Source organism: Patagioenas fasciata, chromosome 19, assembly GCF_037038585.1.
Source record: "Patagioenas fasciata isolate bPatFas1 chromosome 19, bPatFas1.hap1, whole genome shotgun sequence".
NCBI classification, from domain to species: domain Eukaryota; kingdom Metazoa; phylum Chordata; class Aves; order Columbiformes; family Columbidae; genus Patagioenas; species Patagioenas fasciata.
The window spans coordinates 4132629-4151067 of NC_092538.1; the positions used below are offsets into that span (position 1 = coordinate 4132629).

The 18439-nt window shown below is 53.5% G+C and overlaps 1 protein-coding gene across 15 annotated transcripts in view; it reads left to right on the plus strand.

Annotated features, from left to right (window-relative positions):
- Positions 1 to 18439, plus strand: part of GTF2IRD1 (GTF2I repeat domain containing 1) — a 63301-nt gene that overhangs the window by 7855 nt on the left and 37007 nt on the right. For 7 of the 15 annotated variants that reach the window (XM_071816859.1, XM_071816865.1, XM_071816867.1 and 4 more), the window contains exons 1-3: positions 7263 to 7352; positions 13362 to 13490; positions 15908 to 16049. In XM_071816859.1, coding sequence (XP_071672960.1) covers positions 7305 to 7352; positions 13362 to 13490; positions 15908 to 16049 — 319 coding nt within the window. In that variant the 5' untranslated portion in view covers positions 7263 to 7304. Of the gene's footprint in view, positions 1 to 7262; positions 7353 to 7398; positions 7488 to 13361; positions 13491 to 15907; positions 16050 to 18439 lie in introns of those variants that run through there. The other 8 variants (XM_071816858.1, XM_071816863.1, XM_071816861.1 and 5 more) reach the window with 4 other exon arrangements.

The window sequence follows — 18439 nt, forward strand, 5'->3', positions numbered from 1 at the left end:
ATCTTCCCGTGCCCTTCCCATGGATCCAGCATCTTCCCATGCCCTTCCCGTGGATCCAGCATCTTCCTGTGCCCTTCCCATGCTCTGGGATGGATCCAGCATCTTCCCATGCCCTTCCCACAGCTCTGGGATGGATGCTGCTGCAGGGGAGAGCAGGCACCCAGCATCTGTCATGAGAAATCCCACCTCCATCCTGCATTCCTCAAATACTTATTGTTCAGGTGGGTTATTATTTTTTTTCCCCACCTACCCGAAGGTTTATTCCTTTATGGGGAGGTGGGAGAGCCCGAGATTAACCCCACATCTCTTCCATGTCATCTTCCCTCAGCTTTCCCTGAGCCGCCCCTTCGAGGATTACGCGCTCTCTTGAAAACCTCTTTGTTTCCCCATGTTTGCCGTTGTAATTTATGTACGATGCTGCTGCTTGTTGAAAAACAAGGTCTGTATCTCCGTGGGAATTACACCTGCCGAAATCCAGCCCTATCACTGCCTGCGTGATGCGAGGCTCTCCATGATGAAAGCTGGCTCCGGTGCCGCCGCAGCGATGGAAAAGTTTCCTCCACTTTAGCTGCCGGCGAGGGCGATGCTTGCGTGCCCTCCACACCTTATAGCGCACAAATCCCCTCATCTTGAAATGTGCTCTGAAAGCAGGCTGCTTGGGTTGTGGCTTCATCGCCAATACATTTTCTTTTTCGTGATTTGTTTCTTCCTCCCACAGCAGTTTAGGTATCATTGAATATAAATATATATATTTTACTCTTTTCTGCATGTGATATGCATATTTCCACACTCACTCATGTTCTGGCACCATGGACCTGGCACGGTGATGCCGATGGATGGAGCAGAGAGCATCCATCCCACGGGGCCGGGGGTGCCTGTGAGTGGCTGCAGCCGCACTCCTGGAATAGGTTATTTTTAACAGCTGGGCTTGTGCTGGGTTTGCCGTCGATGCGCCGGAGCACGTAGGCATCCTTTATTATTTTAAGCCCAATAATTAAAAATAATGCGGAGGTTGTCTGTGCTGCGGGTAGCTGCTGCTGAGGATGCTCTGGGATGCCAGCTTTCCCGACTGACACTGTCCCCGTGTGTCCCCTCCCTGCGGCTCCGCACCCCCAAAATCGAAAAGGCAGCAGCTGTTTGTATGCTGGTGTCACCTGGATGGGAGGCAGGAGTGCTGGGGTCTCCCTCCTCTTCCTCCTCCATGTGACTCTTCACTCATAGTCTGATCAGGCTCGGGGGTGCCGGGCTGGGTCTGCACCCCGCTGTGTGCTCCCCCCCGAAACCCCCGGTGATGCCTGTGGAAAACCTTACAGCAAATGCTGCTCCTCTCAAACTCACGTGCTGTGGGGGTGTGGGGGGTTTTCTCTCCTGCCCCCAGCTCCTTCACTAACCCGCTTCTCACCAGCAATGCTGTGAAAGGCGTTTCAGCCCAGAACCTTCCTTCTCGGTATTGATTTTGGTTTCTGCTTGACTCTCTGTGTTGCCCTTGATATTCTGAGGAGCTGGAAGGATGCTGGGGACAGCCAGATGGCCTCTTTGGGGGCTTCGTATCCCTGGCAGCGAGGTGATGAGCGGGGGAGCTGGGAGAGGCATTTGTGGGGATGGGCGATGCCCCTCCTTGGGGTGCTGTTATCCTGGGGGTCCTGGTTTTGGGCTGTGAGAACCGCTTCTTGAAGATGCTGGAGAGATGCAGGATCACACTTGGCACCCTGGGAAAGCTTCTTGTAAGGCAATCAGGACCATTTCTCCTCCCGGTCCCACATCACTGGCCTCGTGGAGAGATTAAGGTGCTTTCTTGCATCTTGGGGAAAAACAGCATTTTGCTTTTAATCAGGTTTTTGGGCCCTGTCCGGATCAGCAGCTTCACAGAGGACAAGGCACAGTGGCATAGCAGCCAAAATAAACCCACCTATTTAAATATTTACTTGCCCGTTATAGAGTAGCTCCCTGTTTACCTGCTAGGTGGCTGCGTGTGACACCAAGAGCTGTGCCGAGAGCTCACCGGGTCCCCTGGGCTCAGCACCCTCGCTGCTGGGCATCAGGCACCCATTGCCTAATTGCTTGCTACTCATTAAATTAATGCACAATCTCAGGCTCTGTGGGTCCTGGTCTGAATGCCATGACTGCAGCAGAGTGGGGATGGATGCAGGTGAGCGCGCTGCTTCCCATCCTTCTGGCTGAAGCAAGAGGCAATTAGGGGGCTTTTGGTGTTGGGGTGATTTGGTATTTGCAAATTCTGATATTTTTATCTGTTTGCACAAGTTTTGTGATATGTGAGGCTCTGTGGGTCTTGGTGAGGTTTGAGGTGTGGATCTGTGTTTGGCAGCATCCTGGATTGGGGTGACGGAGCGTGTGAGCCGGTCCCCAGCAGCGCAGCCCCTCGTTTCCCATCTCACGGGTGAAGACATCAGAGGGTTTCCATTTTTCAAGCCAACAAGCGGCGCACGTGTGAAAAAATAAGCTGCGAACCCAAAGAACAAACTCTGTGCCCTCTGCCTTCCCCGGGACAAGGTGATCTCTCTTTGTTCACCCCCAAAAATCTCTTTTGATTTTGTTTTGAGGGGCTGGTCCCTGCTTCTGGTATCACCTCTTCTGGAAGCATCACCATCCCAGGGCTACATCTGCACTGAGCCTCCTCCCAGCACCCAAAAAGTGGTGCACGTGTATTGATTTTCTATTTATGAGGCACCTGAGCTGGGAACTTGGTTTCCCTGGCGGTGAGGAACCAGGGAGCCTTACAGCTGCCTCGGCACCCCCCGAACCCACCCAAGGGACCCCAAGAGACAACGGATGCTTCAGGTTCCTCTTTCCCTGCCCTTGCACCTAAAACAGGCACCGAATTTGGGACGCCGCTTCTCTTGGCACTTCGTTGGGTGCCAGAGCTGCCGATTAAGGGAAATGTGCCACGAGGCAGGTTTGCTTTGCAGGATTAAAAGCAAATAAATATTTATGCGCTATGCAAAGCGGGCCTGATAAGATATGCGTATCATTGGGAATTTGAAGTGGTTTTGGTTTGGGCTCAAGATGAAGGGATGTGCGTGTCGGTGCGTTATGTGGGTTTAAAGGGATGTTTTTTTTCTCCTGCTGCACGAAAATAAAAATAGAGAGGGGGAAAAGGGTGTTTTTTGCTTCTCAGGCTGCTCTGGTCTTAGATTTCACCATCTCCCCGCATCCTCTTGTCTATAACTGTGGGGATGGAGAAGAGCCAGGGGGAGAGGGCAGTGCAGGCAGCATTTCATATGCAAATATAATGCTGGCCCCGTTCCTAATATTCACTGTGTTTACACGTAAATGCAAACAACTGTTGACTTAGTTTCAACAGATAATGTGTTTCATAACACAATGGAAATGAGAATTAAGCTGGAATTTAGCAGGGGGAGCATGTGTTTCTGCGAGACCTGGGGCTCCGCCATGCCCGTGCGCCGTGTCGTGGTGTTGCTGACGCCGCGGGGACTTTGTGCTTTTGGGGTGGCCCCTTCTCGCTGGTGTTGGGGAACACTCCTGCTGACCGATTTTTCTTGGTAAAGTGCCCCGAAATGGGGTGAGTGGGGCAAGAGGCTGGGGTGGTCGGCTGTAGGATCAGTGAGTTGAGCTGGCTCACCAACGAGGCTGATGTCCCCAAGGTCACAGGGAGTTGATCCGGGGCCAGTTTTCCCCTGAGAAAGAAGGGGCTTGTGTGCTTTGGGGGGTCAAGGCATCAGGGAAATGCTGGCCCAAGCTGTCACGCCGGAGCCCGAGTACCAGCACATGCCAGGAGGGAGGAGGTGGCAAGTGGCCAGGTCACCTCGTCCCAGGGTGACTCTGAGCAGAAGCATCTGGGAGAGGCCCCCACTGTATTTTAGGGCCGGATCCTGCCTGGCCTGGGGCACCCTCGCAGAGCTCCCCGGGGCCAGCCTGACACCAGCCCTGACACCAGCCCTGACACCAGCCCTGACACCAGCCCTGACACCAGCCCTGACACCAGCCGGGCCGCCTTTGAGTCACAGCTCAAACCGCCAGCTATCAGAGCTGCTCCCGCCGCCTCCACCCTCCCCACCCCACCGCACCCCACACGGCGCTGAGAGGTGAGGCAGGACCCCAGCACCACCGCGGATCCCCCAGCACCCTGTGTTGTCCTTCCCAAGCGAAGGCGCCAATGCACATGGGCCGCCCTGCGGAGCAGAGGCATCGCCGGGACATCAGCAATTTGGGATGATCACCATCTCTGGGCGCGCACTTGTCCCCATCTGTCTGTCCGTCTGTCCCTTACTTGCTGGCTGGCTGCCACCCGGCGTGGCCGGGCTGATGGTGCTTGGGGTATGGCATTAAAAAAGGCTGAGCCCTTGTGAATACGGTGGGGAGAAATTTTGTGATGTGCAGCCAAGCTGTATTAGACACCGGCAAATGTCCGCTCAAGAGCGGTAGGGACAGTCATGTTGGAGATGACACCTCACTGGAGGTAGATGGACTCCACCAGCCTCTGGGGAGCCCAGCCGCAGATCAGGGACCCCTAGGGACCCCCAACTGAGGAGCTGCTGCTCCTAGAGTGCAGGAGCAGCACATGAGGACCCGACATTGAGCCCCAGCCGTGATGCTGGGGCTTGGGGAAGCCAGAGCCGGACCCGGCGGCTCCTGGCGCGTCACCTCACAGCGGAGGGTGACGGCTGCACCCACGCTGTTTGTGTCTGGCAGCCGACGGTGATGCCGAGCCCTGATAGCGCGAGGTAATAGTGGGGTTTGCTTGTGACACAGCAGGTTTCGGGGCTGGTGACACAGCCAGAGGCTGTTTGGGAAGGAAATGGGGGTTCCGGCCGGGCCGGCGCTGCTGACAGCATCCCTGCTCACTGGAAGGCGACACGGGGCGGGTGCAGGCCTGGCGGCACCAAAGGCTCCTCCGTTGGTGGTGGTGGTGCCCGGGCATTGCCACAGCCCCCTGCCCCTGCGGGATGCCCGATTCGCATTCCATAAAATAAAATTAAAATGAGGGAGAAGGGAGCAGGCAGGAGTGGGGAGCTCGGGGTGCGGGTGTGAATTTAGGGATTGTCCTGTGCAGGAATAGCAATTGGACTCAGTGATCCTTGTGGATCCCTCCCGACTCAGGACATTCTATGATTCTATTCTCCCATTTCTGAGCCTCCTCTCCTCCCCTTAGAAAGCCATTTTGGTTTTCTTATTGAGCTTATTTATGTGGTGGAGTGTTGGGCCTGGGATTAGCAAATAGCCTGTCCCATAAAACAGGGAATACTCAATACTGAGACACCAGCAACCAGAGAGAAATATTAGAGATAAAATTAAAACATAATGAGATTAGGCAGTGGCTTTCTATCAGAGACCTCCTTACGCAGAGGTAATTACCTGGGCAGAGCAGAAAGCGGGTGATGAGCAGTGCTGGCCGTGGGCTGGGGCTGGGATGCGGGGGACAGGGCCACAGGTGCCATCAAAAGCAGCTTTGCAAAAGAAAAAAGCATCAGGGTTGAGCGTTGAGGAGCAAGATGAGGTGTCTGCAGCATCTGCTCCCACAGCCAGGACTGGGGCAGATGATCCTCTGCTGAGCCCTTGCAAACTCATTCTCCCCAGGCTGGGGTCTGTGTCTTTGTATATTTGCAGTTTGGTTGGGTTTTTTTTTGCTAGGTAATTCAGAATTATTATTATTGCTATTAACTGGAGCAGCACCCAGTTAGACAGACGCAAGGTGGGCATGCAGACGGGTGACAGCCGGCACGGGGCATCGCGCGCTGTTTGGAGAAAGCAAATCGGTGGGACTGGTGGTGCAGCACCTGCGGGCATCATGCACATGGGATTTCTCTTTAATTTAGAGGGGAAAAAAAGTCGAGGGGGAGGAAGCAAAAAAACCATGTGCCTGTGTAATATATAATTCAAGTTAGGCTCTCAGTGACTGCATGGAAAACAACAGGCTTTTTATGTTGGCTCTTGGGGTAGGAGGAGAGCAGGCTAGAATAAAGATTTACAGTGTTTGGGAGATTAAAGGCCCTTGGTACATTGTTCAAATACCACGAGATTAGTTTCCAAGGAGACGGATACCAGTTGCCATAGGCACCGGGGGGCCAGGAATTAGGATTGCGATTTTTTATCCTGATCACGCAACCAGTAGCTGAACGCTGCTAAAACTCGGGCTTTAAATAACCCCAGCGTTAGCTTACACACCGCCAAACCAGAGGCTGGAAACTGTATCTGCCCTCCTCACCCCCAGCCCAGTGCCCATTTGGGGGTGCAGAGTTGGACCCGGTGTCAATAAAGGGGTGCAAGGGGATATGGGGCTGGGAACGGAGGTTGGTGCAACCCCTAGACCTGCCTTGTAGGTTGTCCTGTGGCTTCTGGGCTTGTTTAGTCTCATTTTTTTCTCTAGGAAAGGGATTGTCGGCATCTCGCGAGCACCAGCAGTCGCCGCGGTGCAGGGGCAGGGGATGTACTGAGGGGCAGAATTAGTCGCTTGCTAATTTTGGTGCCGCCTGCTTCTGGGAAGTGCAACCTGAGCCCAGCGCTGGGATGCTGGATCCCGGCCCTCGCTGCCCAACGCTCCTTCTAGGAACTGCAAACACCGGGTTTTGTCCAGGCTGACCCACTGCCGCCATGGGAAAGGGTGCTGGGCTCCCTGCGGGATGGGTTTTGGGGCTGGGGAGGGAGGCTCAGCCTTGGGGGTCCTGCGAGCACCCAGGTCCCTTTGCTCGCCCATCGGGCACCATAAAGCTCATCTCCAGCTTCGCTGCTGAGGCAGGATCCAGCTCAGCCCTGGCCGCTTTCCAGGCACGATACTCACAGCATCCCTTCCCTGCAACAGTGGCAACGCTCCGATTAGCACTTACTTCCCCCCATCCCCCTTTTCTTTTTCCCTTTTTCTTTAATAAATGAAGCGGCAGTTGCTCGAAGCAGGAGCTTCTGCGCCTGCCTGCCGTGAGATTGCGGCGTGGAAACTTGTCTGGAGCTGCAAGCCGCGCTGCTCGAGCTCTGCAGGCAGAGCGATCCCCCCAGCAGCCGCCGTGACATGAAAGTGTTTATCCCGGGGGAGATGAGACGCAGCTTCTGAAGGGCACTTGATCCTCATGTGTCTCTCTTTGCACTACACAGAAGCCTACTATAATTTTACTATATTATATTTGTGTGCGCGCCTAGGCCAGGCTTAAGAAAATGAAGGCGGCAGCAGAATGCAACGCCCTGGTTGGAGGGGGGGAGGCTAAATTCCTACCGTGGATACGTCCCCCCGCGGGAGCCCCTGGGTTGCTCTTTGCGTCTTTTATAAGCGGGACTAAACCGCGGCAGGCGCCGGATTATCCGGGAATGCGGAGCCGAGGCGGCGATGCCGGTGGATGTTGTCGTTGTGGTGCCGGCGTGTACGTGAGGAGCTTTTACAGCAGGTGCCCTGGGTTTTGTCGGTAAAATAGAACAGGGGAGGAGGTGTCTGGTGGTGGGAGCTGGTTCTGCCCGGTAGCACCCAGCTGGAAGGAGACCAGGGAAATACGGGGTTTGGAGGAGCCAGCAGACCCGGCAAGGTAAGGGCTGCTGGCACAGTGGGGATGTGGGCACGAGCAGTTGGGTTCTCTGTCCCATGCCAGAGGGTTTTTGCCCCCAACTCTGCTGCTTTCAAACTTTTGCAAAAAGGCAGCACCTTGCAAAGCAGCAAAAAGAAGGGAATTTGTGGATGTGGGGGGAGATGTAGCAGTGGTTATGGGGCAGCAGTCGGACCGGGGTTTGGGGCTGGGGGATGCAGATGTGGCCTTGGCAGTTGCTTTTTCACAGTGGGTACAAGGGCAGGGCAGCACCCAGGATACCCCAGAAGAGCCCCCTGGCCACCCCAGGAGGGCTGCGCCACAGGGGCACCCGCATATGGGGCAGAGATTAGGAATTTTGGGCAGGGTTGGTTGTGTTTAGGCATTTGAGATGATTTCTGGGTGTTTTGCAAATGCCCCGGTTGTCTGCTGTACCGCTGGCATCGGCACTGACCACGCAGCTCACCTGCTAACGAAGCATCGTTAACGAAGGAATAAACCGCCCTGGCACAAGTTGTGCAGCTTCACCCTGTGCCGGTGCGGGATGGAGAGGAGGCGGCTGCGGGGGCTGAATTGGGCGAAGGGATTAGGGTTTAGCCAGGCGGGTTGAAGCCATCGTGCTGCAAGCAAGTCGCCTGTACAGAGCAGAAATCTCTACTTTTGCGGTGAAAACCCCGGGCCAGTTATTTGGCAAGCACAGGGCTGAGCCGCGGAGCTCCCGCACCCAGGACGGCTTTGGTCGCACCCACCAGCTCTGCTGATACTGGTGTTTGCTTAAACGATTAGAAAAAAACCCACAAGTTGAAATTCAAGCCTGGTCTCTACCCCTGGCTTTCACCCCGCTGTGGTTTGTGTGGTTTCCAGGGCTTTTTGCTCAAGCGACTCTGGCTCGCTGGGCACCACCAGCTGCCGGAAAAGGGACCTCAGAAGTCCCTGAGATGTAGGCGGACAGACAAATACCTTTGGAATCACTGCCCCTTCCTCATCATGGAGATAACCCTTAGCATGAGTTCTGCCCCAGAGCGGTGTCTCCAGTGGGGATGCAGGGGATGGTCCCCTAGCTGGGAGGGGGATGCTATCCCAGCACCAGCAGAGGACATTAGTTGCTCTGGCTCCGATCAGGACGGCTCCTGATGGATTTTAAAGCGTGTTTAATGATAGTCAAGGCTAATTGCTTAAATGTCCTTCAGGGCTGGTGTAATTTTTAAAATCTCCTTTAAATACACCCTCCCAGAGTAAAAGGCAATTACAAATAAAATCACTGCTGTCTCGTCGTTACGTGTGGGTCATGGTGACAGTCACATGCTGGGGGTGTCACCTCCCGCCAGACAGGCTGTGGGTGCTGGTCCTGCTCCCTGTGTCCTGGGGATGGAGGCACCTGAATGTGGTGCCCAACGTCCCACAGCTCATCAAGCGTTTCGGGTGCCAAAGAAGCCCAAACACCATGTTCAAAAATGCCCCGGCAGTGCCTTCCCCTGCTCTAATGTGCCCCAGGCTGTCCCTCCTCTCCCTGGGAGGATTGGTGACACATCATCCACCTCAAGACCTACTTCTAAATATATATATATATATATATATATAGAGAGAGAGAGAGAGAGAGAGAGAGAGTTTTTGGGTGGTCTCACCAGCCTGGCTGAAGCAACAAGCAGAATTTTCCTGGAAAAACAAATAAGCAAATAATTTCCAAATTTCCAGCCACTCTTGCGTGGAGCTGCATGCAGGACCAGCGTGATGGTCTTGGTTTTGCTGAACGGTCCAAGATCTCATTAATTTCAATTCCCGTTTGGCTTCTTGAACTGGGAGCCAGCCCACGCTGTCAGAGGCTTTATAAACATCCCGACCGGGAGCGCGGGGGGGATTTCCATGGTGATGCTGTGATGTCCGTGTGGCAGCGTCTGTTTGTCTGTCTGGGGCTCTCTGCGCTGCTCCCTTGTGATGGTTTTGAGTGGTCTGGTGTCCTCATTGCAGGAGGTGCTGCATGCGGTGAAAATCGCCAGGGTTACATTTCTAAGATAGAGTAGAGATGCAGGAAAAAAAGAGAAATAAATCACCCAATTGATTTAAAACCAGAATTGGTAGAAAGCAGTATAAGAAGATGTAGATGCAGGATGCCCTCGGTCCCTCCTGGGCATTTGGCTGGTCCCATCTTACGGTGTCTCCTGCTCTGCACTGGGTTTGGCTGTGGGTAATTCCCCAGAAAAAGGCTTGTTGCCTCTTTTTTTGATGATGGCAATGGCAGCCCAGAGGAGCGCAGGGTGTGGGCAGAGCCGGCAAGAAGTTCAGCCAAATTTTGTGAGTCCTGGGTGAGTGCATGGCTCCCTTTGGGAAACCAGATTTTGGGGTTTATGCTAAATAAGGATTTGTAGGAGAAAGCGGTGGGGAGGACGGCAGCAGAGGTCCTTCTTCACGCTCCACCATGGCAGTGTGGAAACACCAGCTCAGCTTCATAAATAAAACACTGTTGCTTGTGGTTGTGGCATGGGGCTGGAAATCGCTGTAGGGCTTGAAAAGGTGAGCAAGAGGAAGGGGGACAAAAGCTCTTAAATAAACACCAGGAGGTTACAGCACCCATCTTCACCCCGAACCGAGCCCCAGGAGCCGTGCCGTGCAAGCTCCCCTCGGTTTCTCCTAATCAAACCCGTTTATAATTTCAGGGATACAGTAACACAGTTTTCTGCTCGGAAATTTCCTTTGTGGGGGGTGTCGTCATCTTGGTTTTTTGTTTGTGATTGGGTTGTTGTTTTTTTTTTCTTTTCACTGTTTTGTTTGCTCTGAACACTTTGGAAATGGTGACGCAGCGCACAAGACTGGAGGATGTTTATTCTGGGGAGAGGTGCTGCCCGCAGCAGCAGTTGGGGGGATGGAGAGGTTTGGGGGAGCCTCTCCAGGGGTTTAGGAACCTCCCTGTGTGCCTGGTTTTTCCTTCGCTGCAGCCCAGGTGATTCACAAGTGAAACTCCCCCGGGGCCAAATTTATCATCTTTCCCAGGATTATGAAGCGAGGCGAGGAAGGAGGTGTCGTAAGAGCCGAGCAGGTGACGGCCCATACGGGATCCCTGCCCGTGTCCCGCACCGGCCGGAGTGCAGCACCCCTGTCCCTGCACTACCTGTCCTGTGCCCACCAAACTCATTTGGAGGGGAGAAAGAAGTAAATATTAGTTGTTTAAATTATTAATTTTTTAAATATTGAAAAAATAAAAGCAATCTGCAAACATTCACTTTGGCCCCGTGACAGCGGCGTCATGGTCCCTGAGTCACCCCAGGGGTGTGAGTTGGGGTGTGGAGGTGGGATGGGGCTGGGGCTGAGCCCCTATCTCCCTGCTGTGGGCTGGAATGGGGAAATCGACCCTGTGGTGGGTGCCATGGGGTGGGATTTCAGCAGGATGGGTGCGTGGTGCCCTGGGGATGGGAGTAAAATGCTCTGCACCCATCCTACCCCTCTCACTCCCTACCACCAGCCCTAACTGCTGTAAGAATGGTTTACCCCAGTTTTCCTAAAGATTACTTGGCTTTTGATTAGACAAACAACTTAGCCGTACGTCTTAATTTGATTTCAATAAGCCTAGCGCTTGCCGTGAAGTTTTTTTTCCTCCTTTTTATTCCCCCCCTTCCTAAATCCTCTGTCACTGCTCTTCGTGACCATAAATGATTAAAAGCTTTACAGGAATATTGTTCCCCTCATCCCTTAAAGTCCTGTTATATTACTTAGGTCATATTTTTATTATGATTTCTTTTTTTCTTGTTGAATGATTCTCCCTTATTAAACAATCAGCCAGGTGAAAGGGATTATTTTTGTCCTGGTCTCCTGCAAAGCAGGGAGTGGAAGGGAGAGGGTGATGAGACCCTGGCCCCACTTCCCATTGGTGTTATCCCGAGCTTTCCCTTCAGTTCCACACCTGGGGCAGAATCCAGCTCATGGATTTGCCGTCTGTAGCCAAGGGAGAAGCATCTCTCCCTCATAAGCATCACTTTCCATGGGAGACCATGGCCAAGCAGGTTGGTGCAGCCTGAGCTCTCGGAGGAGCCATGACCATCCCCACCGAGCCAGGGACCAGCTCTCCAGAACGCTGCTGGGAGGCAACAAGAACATCCATGGCGTAGGAGTCATATTAAATCATAATTAGGGCACTTGGAAATCCGTATGGGCATAAAAATAAGGTGCTTCTTTTTCTCCAAGCAAGTGCTTGTGTGGGGGTTAAGAAGGGAGTGATGCTCCCTGGACCGAGTCCTTCCCTGGTGGCTGGTCCCAGCCCGGTGTCACAGCTGCCCGGTGTCCTGTGGGCTGGGAACGCGGCTCAGGGCTGGCACCGGCGCTGCCATCGCCTCGCTGCTCCCTGCCAGCCGCAGCGAGACACCTCTTATTAACACAGCATCGATTAAAAGCAGGGATCTTGAGCTCCCTGCAGCCGCAGAGCTGCGCGCAGGGAGCTGCTCGCGAGCTTGCACATGAAACGGTCTCTTGTCTGTCTGTCTGTCCATGCACAAACTGCAGGGCTGGAGTGAGGCGGATGGTTTCCCGGTGCTGCTGTGACCCTTCGGGATGGTAAAGCTGGAGGTGCCAGGCAGAGCCCTGTCCCCAGCGTGGGGACGTCCCAGGGGCTGTGCCGGTGGGTGGCAGTGCCCAGGCTGCAGGGCCGTGTGGCTGCTTTCCTACTTTATTTTCCAAGCTGACGCATGGTTTGGTTTGGTTTGGTTTGTTTTTCCCCCAGGTTCATCCTAGGGGAGAAGACAGTGCCGTCAGCTTCGTTTGGGCAGCGGGTGCTGTTAAGAAGCGTTAAGAGCCGGCCTGGAGGTCCTGATGAGAGTGATTTCTGAAATTTGGTTATTATTGTTTAACAGGGAGTTGTCTCCACCCTTGGCTTGGCCTTGCCCAAATGACAGGGAGGTTTTGTGGAGCTGACCTGTGTGTCCTTGGGCACCTGCAGAGCTGCCAGCCTAGGGACTGGCTTGTTATTTTGGGCCAAAATCCACAATTTCCCTAATTGCATGGGGCAGCCCAGCCCCACTTTGCATGCACATTCCTTCTGCTTGGACACAGGTACAAACGGGGGCAGGAAGGTGAATTTGGGTTTTTGCTGTTGACTTTTAACCCTTGTTTTCAGTAGCCGTGGTTATCAGCTGAGCTGCAAATCAAGTTACACGCAGGCGCCTTCATTCATATTCCCTGTCTCCTGCCCGTCTCGCCTCGTTAGAAATTCTTCTCCAGCCTCTTTTATCCGCTCGTGGCTTCGAGCGCATGATTTACGATCCGGTTCGAGTGGCTCCCGAGCATTGCCGGCTAATTTGCCACCCTTTATCCGTGGGATTAAAGCCGGGCGGCGCGACGCTGCCCTGCGGATGGAGGGGTGATAGCTGGGAGGGACCGTGCTGGGAATGGGGGTGATGCTGTGTCGGGTCTGGGTGCCCCAGCACAGGAGTGGGACAATCTGTGCAGGGTGGGCCCTGCCTCGGTTTCCCCTGCAGCATCGGCCTCACCGTGGGTCATGTCTGGTGGATGGAGACACGGGCATTGAGGCGCAGAGACCTGGCCCAGCTGCTGCATGTGTGGCCAGAACCAGGTGTTTTTCCCCATTTTACAGTGAGGGATGGAGCTCCCAAGGGCGGAGGTGACCTGGCCACTGCTGGGACACGCAGCATCAGCCCCAGGGTTTGGTTGTGGCTCAGCAGCATCCACAATTATCTGCTTTTATCAGAGACAGGGGGTACATGGGGTCAGGCTGGCCCTGCCCTCTCTGTGTGCCTCAGTTTCCCCGTCTATCCATGCCGGCGTTGCCCCGTAGTCTGTGGCACACGCCGGTGTTGTGCTGCGCTGGTGATGCTCAGCGCCGGCTCTCTGTCAGTAACAGCAATGCACATACCTTTTTTTTTCTATTTCCAGGTGAATATGGCCCTGGCAGGGAAACCTTTAGACGTGACGCTCAGCACCTCCAGAGCTGACCAGTGGAATATGGTTTTTCCCCAGAAAGATGAAATCATCACCAGCCTAGTGTCTGCCTTAGACTCCATGGTAAGAGGCCGGTGGCGTCCCCATCCCCTCCATCGTTTCACCCCAGGAGCTGCTGGAGAAATAATCCTCTCCTGCCCTGAGAGCCATAAGGATCATAAAGTCGGCCCAAGTTAATCTCAGATGTGTATTGTTTTCCCATTAATATTTATGTTGGTATCAGTTGAATGTAGGGTGGTTGGGACTTTTTTTTGTCTTGATGTTTTACCAATGTTACCGTGAGCTTTTACACAACAGGAGAACAATGGCTTTTATCTCCGAGAACAAAGAAAATAACTTTCATATCTTTTGACGTAGAATTCCCAGTGGAAACCTTGCCTAAGTCAGCCAGGCTTACATAAACAAGATAACTGTCTGGATTAAGTCTTGTGGACCAGAGCTAATCTTATTTTTAACTATGAATGTGATCAAGAAGGGAAAGCGAGTGTGTAGTAACTAATGTGTAATGCAATGCGACGTGCTAAATAGCCCTCCTTTTTTAAAGCCAAGTTGTATTTAATATATTTATCTTGGATACATCTTTTTCTCTGCACAGGTAGGGGTTATTTTCACTAATACTGATTTCCTTCTCTTTGCCCATCACCACCTCACTAAGGAGCAGGTTTCCCGGAGCTGACGCACCCCGAGCAGCTTTGATGATTTATATACGTGCCATCCCATACAGCAAATTGTGTTATTGTAGTTTGGCTCCTTAATGAGTATACATTATTCCGCAGTCCTTGTCAGGTGCTTAAAGCAGGGCCAGGGGGCCGGGCTGTTGCTGAGATTCAGCTTTTAGCCCAGCGCTTCCCCAGTGCCAGGCTCTGCACCCACGGAACCCCGGCTGCCTGCGGACATGATAAATAAACCATAGGCCACATGCACATCACCAAGCATGGGTTTGGATTCGGTCTGCATCCAAATCTCGCATCCCCTAGATTTTGTATTTATTTTTCAAGTGTCGGGCTTTTTGAGCAAAATTCTCCCATCAGTTGCTGGGTTCTTTGAAAAGAGATTTCTTAAAAATGTCTGTGTTGGGGGATGTGATTCAATACCTTCTTGAAGAAGGTGAGCGGGAGGTAAAATGACCCAATATAGAGCTGGCTTTGAGCCCACACAAATCAGGCTGGTTGGGAATGTGTGCAGGGAGCTGAAGGTAGCTCGGGGAGGTTGGTCCATGGTCCCTTCCCAGCATCCTTTGGCCCCTCCGTGGTGCTGGGGACAGGTGACATGTATAACCAGGGCTGCTGATGGGAAAATCCCCCCATTCTAGCCATTTAAATTGTGACCGGGGGGTAGCGTCTTCATAGCGTCAGTGCCGTAGCTATGGGAATATGACTCAGGCTGCCGGCACTGCATAACTATTATAATACAAAAAATAATAATAAAAGCACATATACATGTGTATTATGTAGAGCAGGAAGCGCACGTTACATAAAGTGGATTAATAGAGGAAGTCTTTTCCATCTCTTTCATGTTTTGCATAACTGTACAAGAGGAATCATTCGACTAATCCAGACTTTGACCATATTAGTGTTCTGCGGCTGAAATAAGATTCCCATGCTCCTTATTTCATTAGAGCTTGTGGAAAAATAGAAATTGTTGTTGGTTGGGATTTTTTTATTTGTTTTGTATTTACAGGAATGTTTTCTTTTAAAGTAATGCTATAAAATGTTTACTTTTAGCATAGGAAAAATTGAAATGTTAGGTAAATAGTTCTTTTTTTCCAGCAAAGCAAACCTCAGCTGGATACCTTTACAGAGCTGTAAAGTCACCAAAGTGTTTAGGGGATGTCATAAAACCCATGAAATTCTGACCCAGACCAGAACATTGCGTTTGATGGAGGGATCTTTTGATGGGAAGGAAAAAAAAACACCCCACTGGAAAATCCAGTTGTGGCCCCTCAGTTCCAGAAGGACAGGGAACTGCTGGAGAGAGTCCAGTGCAGGGCAACAAAGATGATGGAGTGGAGCATCTCCCGTGTGAGGAAAGGCTGAGGGAGCTGGGGCTCTGGAGCTGGAGAAGAGGAGACTGAGGGGGGACTCATTCATGGGGATCAATATGGAAAGGGTGAGTGTCAGGAGGATGGAGCCAGGCTCTTCTCGGTGACAACCAGTGACAGGACAAGGGGCAATGGGTGCAAACTGGAACACAAGAAGTTCCACTTAAAGATGAGAAGAAACTTGTTCCTGGTGAGGGTGGCAGAGCCTGGCCCAGGCTGCCCAGGGAGGTTGTGGAGTCTCCTTCTCTGCAGACATTCAAACCCGCCTGGACACCTTCCTGTGGAACCTCAGCTGGGTGTTCCTGCTCCATGGGGGATTGCACTGGATGAGCTTTCCAGGTCCCTTCCAACCCCGCACATTCTGGGATTCTGTGTGAATGGCAGGGGGTGCCAAGCGGGGCTGCTCCCGTGGCTGCCCTGACCCGCTGCCTCCCTGCAGTGCTCGGCGCTCTCCAAGCTCAACGCAGAAGTCGCCTGCATCGCCGTGCACGAGGAGAGCGCCTTCGTGGTCGGCACCGAGAAGGGACGGGTCTTCCTCAGCGCCCGCAAGGAGCTGCAAGCAGACTTCCAGAAATTCTGCAGTGAGTATGGAGCGATGGAGAAAGCGGGTGGGAACCATGGCTGGAGGCACCGCGCACCCCGGCGCTCCTCTCCGAAAGCAGCCCTGGGGTGACACAGGGCTGGGTGGCTGCACGGGCAGTGAGGCTGGTGAGGAGCTGGAGCACAAGTGTGATGGGAGCGGCTGAGGGACCTGGGGGGTTCAGCTGGAGAACAGGAGCTGAGGGGAGACCTTCTGATCTCTGAACTGCCTGAAAGGAGCTTGGAGCCAGGGGGGTCGGGCTCTGCTCCCCAGGAACAAGCGCCAGGAGCAGAGGAAACGGCCTCAAGTTGCACCAGGGGAGGTTGAGGTTGGGTGTGGGGAACAATTTCTTCCCCAAAGGGCTGTGGGGCATTGGAACAGGCTGCCCAGGGCAGTACTGGAGTCACCATCCCTGGAGGGCTGGACAGACGGACATGAGGTTCTCAGGGACATGGGGCAGTGCCAGGGGTGGGTTAATGGTCGGACTCGATGATCTTGAGGGGCTTTTCCAACCAAAATCATTCTATGACCCTGTTGGCCCATCCCCTGGCACTGTTGGCCTGCAGTGCTGGTGTGCCGGAGTGGTTTTTGAGGACTTTTAGCAAAAGTAGTTTGTTCTAATGATGCCGCAGGAGCAGAGAGGCTTTCTTGGGCTTAGGCTTTTTTCCTGGTTTTGAGAAGACAGGGATGAATTTGAGAGCTGGGAGTGTTGTTTTTGAGGGGCTAACAGTGGTGAAAGGTTGACTTGAGCAAGTCCCTCCGGTCTCAGATTGGGGTCACCAGATATTGCAGGGGTGTGTGTGACTGTCACAGGAGGGCCAGCACATAGCCCTCTTTGTCGGCTCTGTGGCCCTGCCAGCTCCCAAAAAGCAGCCTGGGAGCTGAGAGGAAGGTGGGAATCGTACTGCAAGCAGGGACCTGTGTTTCTTATCATAGAACCCTTTGGGTTGAAGGGACCTTCACAGTTCATCCAGTGCCACCCCTGCCATGAGCGGGGACATCTTCACCAGCTCAGGTTGCTCAGAGCCCCGTCCAGCCTGGCCTGGGATGTCTCCAGGGATGCTTCATCCACCACCTTTCTGGCCAACCTGGGCCAGGCTCTCACCGCCCTCAGTGTAAAACGAGACACTGAATGGCATCATCCCTGGCACACCAACTGCTGCTTGCCCTGCTCCATGCAGGATCCAGGATGGGCTCTGGCTTAGATGGTGCTGGGGACCCCAGAGCCTCTCACACAAGCTGCTCACAGTGGGATGTCAGTGGAGAGAAATGACCCACTGTGTGTGCACACGTGGTGTTGACGGAAACCATATTGGTGCTTAATCCGCTGGAGATCTGGCTCAGGAAGGGCTCGCTCCACTGCAAACATTAGCGCTGTGAAGCTGCCAGGGTCACTGTGTGCTCAGGCGAGTCGCCGCACGTGTGCGGGCTGAGCCGGCGCGGCTGCGCGGGAGCAGCTCCCTGCCCGGCCCCGCTCTGCCCCTCGTCCTGCCCGCCGCCTCCAGCACACCATGCGCACCCGGGAGAGCCGCTGTCACTTATCTTCTGCTTTGGTGCATCGTGTTTTGGAGGACAGGAGACATTTTGGGGATGTTCCCTGCGTTTGCAGGTGGCTCTGTCTCCCCTCCCACTGCCCACGAGGGGCAGGGAGGTGCCCCAGAGTGGCCAACGGGACGGAGCTCCTTCTTATCTACTAAATGCCAACTGTGTCTCCCTAGAGCCAATATTCTCCCTAGAGACAATATTCGATGACCTTCTGCAAATGTCACTTTTAGAAATATGTATACATATATCCTAGCTGGTGACCTACCACTGTGCTGGGGCAAGGCGTTCGGCTTGAGGTTGCGATTCCCCTCTCCTTCGGTTTCATTTACGCTTTTGCAAAATGAAATGGTCACGTCTGGTTGAAAGCACAAAACGATGGGGTTCAGGCGAAGCGGCTGATGCTGGAGACAGGGTGAAACGTGATAACTCTGTCTTGAATTATAAATGGCCCAGGCTCAACTCTGCTCCATAAAGCTCTTACAACTGGCACGCAGTGGAAAGCATCCCTGGAAGTGCCTCTGATTTATGGGCTAGCTGCCCCCTTCGAAAGGATCGGAAATAATCTAAAGCAGACATCGCTGAGAGATGTAAGAAGCCTCTTATCTCTCTGGGTGTGCAGACCTCGCTTGAACGTGCTCCTTTATCTGCACCCCTGGCTCAGCCTTCCCTGGCACACGGGGGGAACTTGACAGTGATCAGGATTAATGTCAGTGGAGCAGAGTGAGCGCCCAGCCTGGGGGGAGAGTCAGTAGGTGTGGATGTATTTCACCACCATGGTAAAACACCCAAAAAGTTCTCCAGAGCCTGTTTCCCTGTGCCGTGGTGGGGATGCAGAGCTTGCCAGGG